The sequence below is a fragment of the Tenrec ecaudatus genome, chromosome 1 (assembly GCF_050624435.1).
Source record: "Tenrec ecaudatus isolate mTenEca1 chromosome 1, mTenEca1.hap1, whole genome shotgun sequence".
Lineage (NCBI taxonomy): Eukaryota > Metazoa > Chordata > Mammalia > Afrosoricida > Tenrecidae > Tenrec > Tenrec ecaudatus.
In genome coordinates, this window is record NC_134530.1 from 8097112 (window position 1) to 8099449 (window position 2338).

The 2338-nt window shown below is 39.2% G+C and overlaps 1 protein-coding gene across 1 annotated transcript; it reads left to right on the plus strand.

Annotated features, from left to right (window-relative positions):
- Nucleotides 1-385: 385 nt before the first annotated feature.
- On the plus strand, nt 386-1435 carry LOC142437045 (olfactory receptor 7G2-like). Its single transcript, XM_075540369.1, has one exon. It carries the CDS (start codon nt 386-388, stop codon nt 1433-1435), a length of 1050 nt encoding a protein of 349 aa, XP_075396484.1.
- Nucleotides 1436-2338: the final 903 nt, after the last annotated feature.

Sequence of the window (2338 nt, forward strand, 5' to 3'; positions counted from 1 at the left end):
ACCATAGCCTATTAAGCATGTTGATTCCTATGAGACTGTGTAATATATTCTAGCATTCTTGTGAAAGACATAGAGGTTTACCAGCTTTATTGATCCTCCCTGTTCTTAATACTTCTTTGTGTTATCTATATCACTTAACCTCTGGGGAAGGGAAATGGAGTCGGCAAACTACCTCCAGAGAAAGCGCATTTCTCAAGGTAAAATTGGAAAATGTTTTAAATACTCCTAAAAATCATAAGTAATATAATTCTATAAGTTCATATATATATATTATTTTGTAGAAAGAAGAAATGCTCTGCTGTCTCCATTTTAGTTTTCAAAATAACCACATACATGCACACAGAAGGGTCCTTTGATTATTTGCCTTCATGAATCTTCTATATTCATGAAGATCATTTCTGCCTCTGATGATGCTGCTGTTGTGTGGTCTATAGCAAAAACAAAACAAAACCCTTTGATTGTGTTGTTATCAAATCTCTCTATCAGATTCATCTACAATACAGAATCCAACAACCAAACAGGAGGTTTAAATTTACTTCTCCTGGGACTGACAGAGGATCCAGAACTACAGATTTTCATCTTTAGCCTGTTCCTGATCATGTACTTGGTCACTGTTCTTGGAAACCTGCTCATTGTCCTGGCTGTCAGCTCTGACTCCAAACTACACACCCCCATGTACTTCTTTCTCTGCAACCTCTCTTTTACGGACATCTGCTTAAGCACAACTACCATTCCAAAGATGCTGGTGAACATCCAGCTGCATACCCAGAGCATTACTTATACTGGCTGCCTCCACCAGATTTTCTTTGTCCTGATTTTTAGTGTTTTGGAAAACTTTCTTCTTGTAGCGATGGCCTACGATCGCTATGTGGCCATTTGTCACCCACTGAGGTACACGGTTATCATGAATCCCTATTTCTGTGGACTGTTGCTTTTACTTTCCTTCTGCATTAGTGTAATGCCGGCCCTGCTCCACAGCCTCATGGTTTTGAACCTGTCCTTCTGTACAGACTTGAAGATCCCCCAGTTCTTCTGCGAACTTCCCCAGGTCCTCAAGCTTGCCTGTTCCAGTACCCACATTAACAACATCCTGATATATTTTACCAATTGTACACTGGGTGGCGTTTCAATCTCCGGAGTCATATTCTCGTACACTCGGATTGTCTCTGCTGTTTTGAGAATGCCATCTTCTGTTGGGAAATATAAGGCTTTTTCCACCTGTGGGTCTCACCTTTCAGTTGTTTCTTTATTCTATGGGACATGCTTGGGTGTTTATTTCAGTTCTGCGCTTACACTCTCTCCCAAGAAGACAGCACTCGCCTCTGTGATGTACATGGTGCTCCCTCAAATGGTGAACCCTTTTATCTACAGCCTGAGGAACAGGGACATGAAAGTCAGCTTCAGAAAACTCATTGGTAGGATCCCTTCTTTTTAGGGAGTGTGTGTGTTCTGGATCAATTCACTAATTTCACAGACCTGTCCCTAGTAAACTCTCCCTGTAGTTCAGAATCACAATCAAGCACATTTAGTTTCATGACTTTCAAAGTGGCATAATTGTATTTTCTCTCTGTTTTTAGATGAATATCAGCTATTTGAATATGATCAGTGAAGAAGCCTTTAGTGCTAATATTTAAAAGAACTTTATGCACTCATATGCTCATAACATATCTAGAAGAACTTCAGTGTAGGTAATGTACTGGACATCTCAGTAGGGTTGTCTTAGTGCTGTATCTGGTGGTTTCATCATAGAATGGATTTTCCCTATCGTCTCCAGATTTCTGTAGTTGATGTGGGTGTAACACCACACAAGATAACCAGAGACAGAAATGCTATCTTTCCTGGGTCTAAGCTTAATAGACTTTTCCACTGAGACATCAGAAAGCAAGCTTTCTGTAATAGGTTAGGTGGTTGAACCCACAATGTTATTTCCACATGCAAATTCTTGGAACCTATGAAAATTGCTCATATGATAGAATCATTGAGACCCAATTACCCTCGTAGGCAAAATGACATTCACATGTATCTTTGTGACATTGATAGTGGTGACCACATAGAATAACACACTGGGTACGTAACTTCAAAGATTGGAGGAATTTGGGCCATAACAATACCTGGTGCCATTAATTGCTTCCTGTAACTGGGAGATAAAACAGATGCATTTGCATTATTAAAATAATACACTCCTGCTAACATCTTGGTTTCTGATTTCCAGGATAATAACTGTGATATAATAAGCTTCCCTTTTTAATCAAACTAGACTGGCTATTATTTATCTGGGGCCAAGGGAAACAAAGTTACACTTATATTATCAATGAGAATAATTTCATATGTGCTTCTT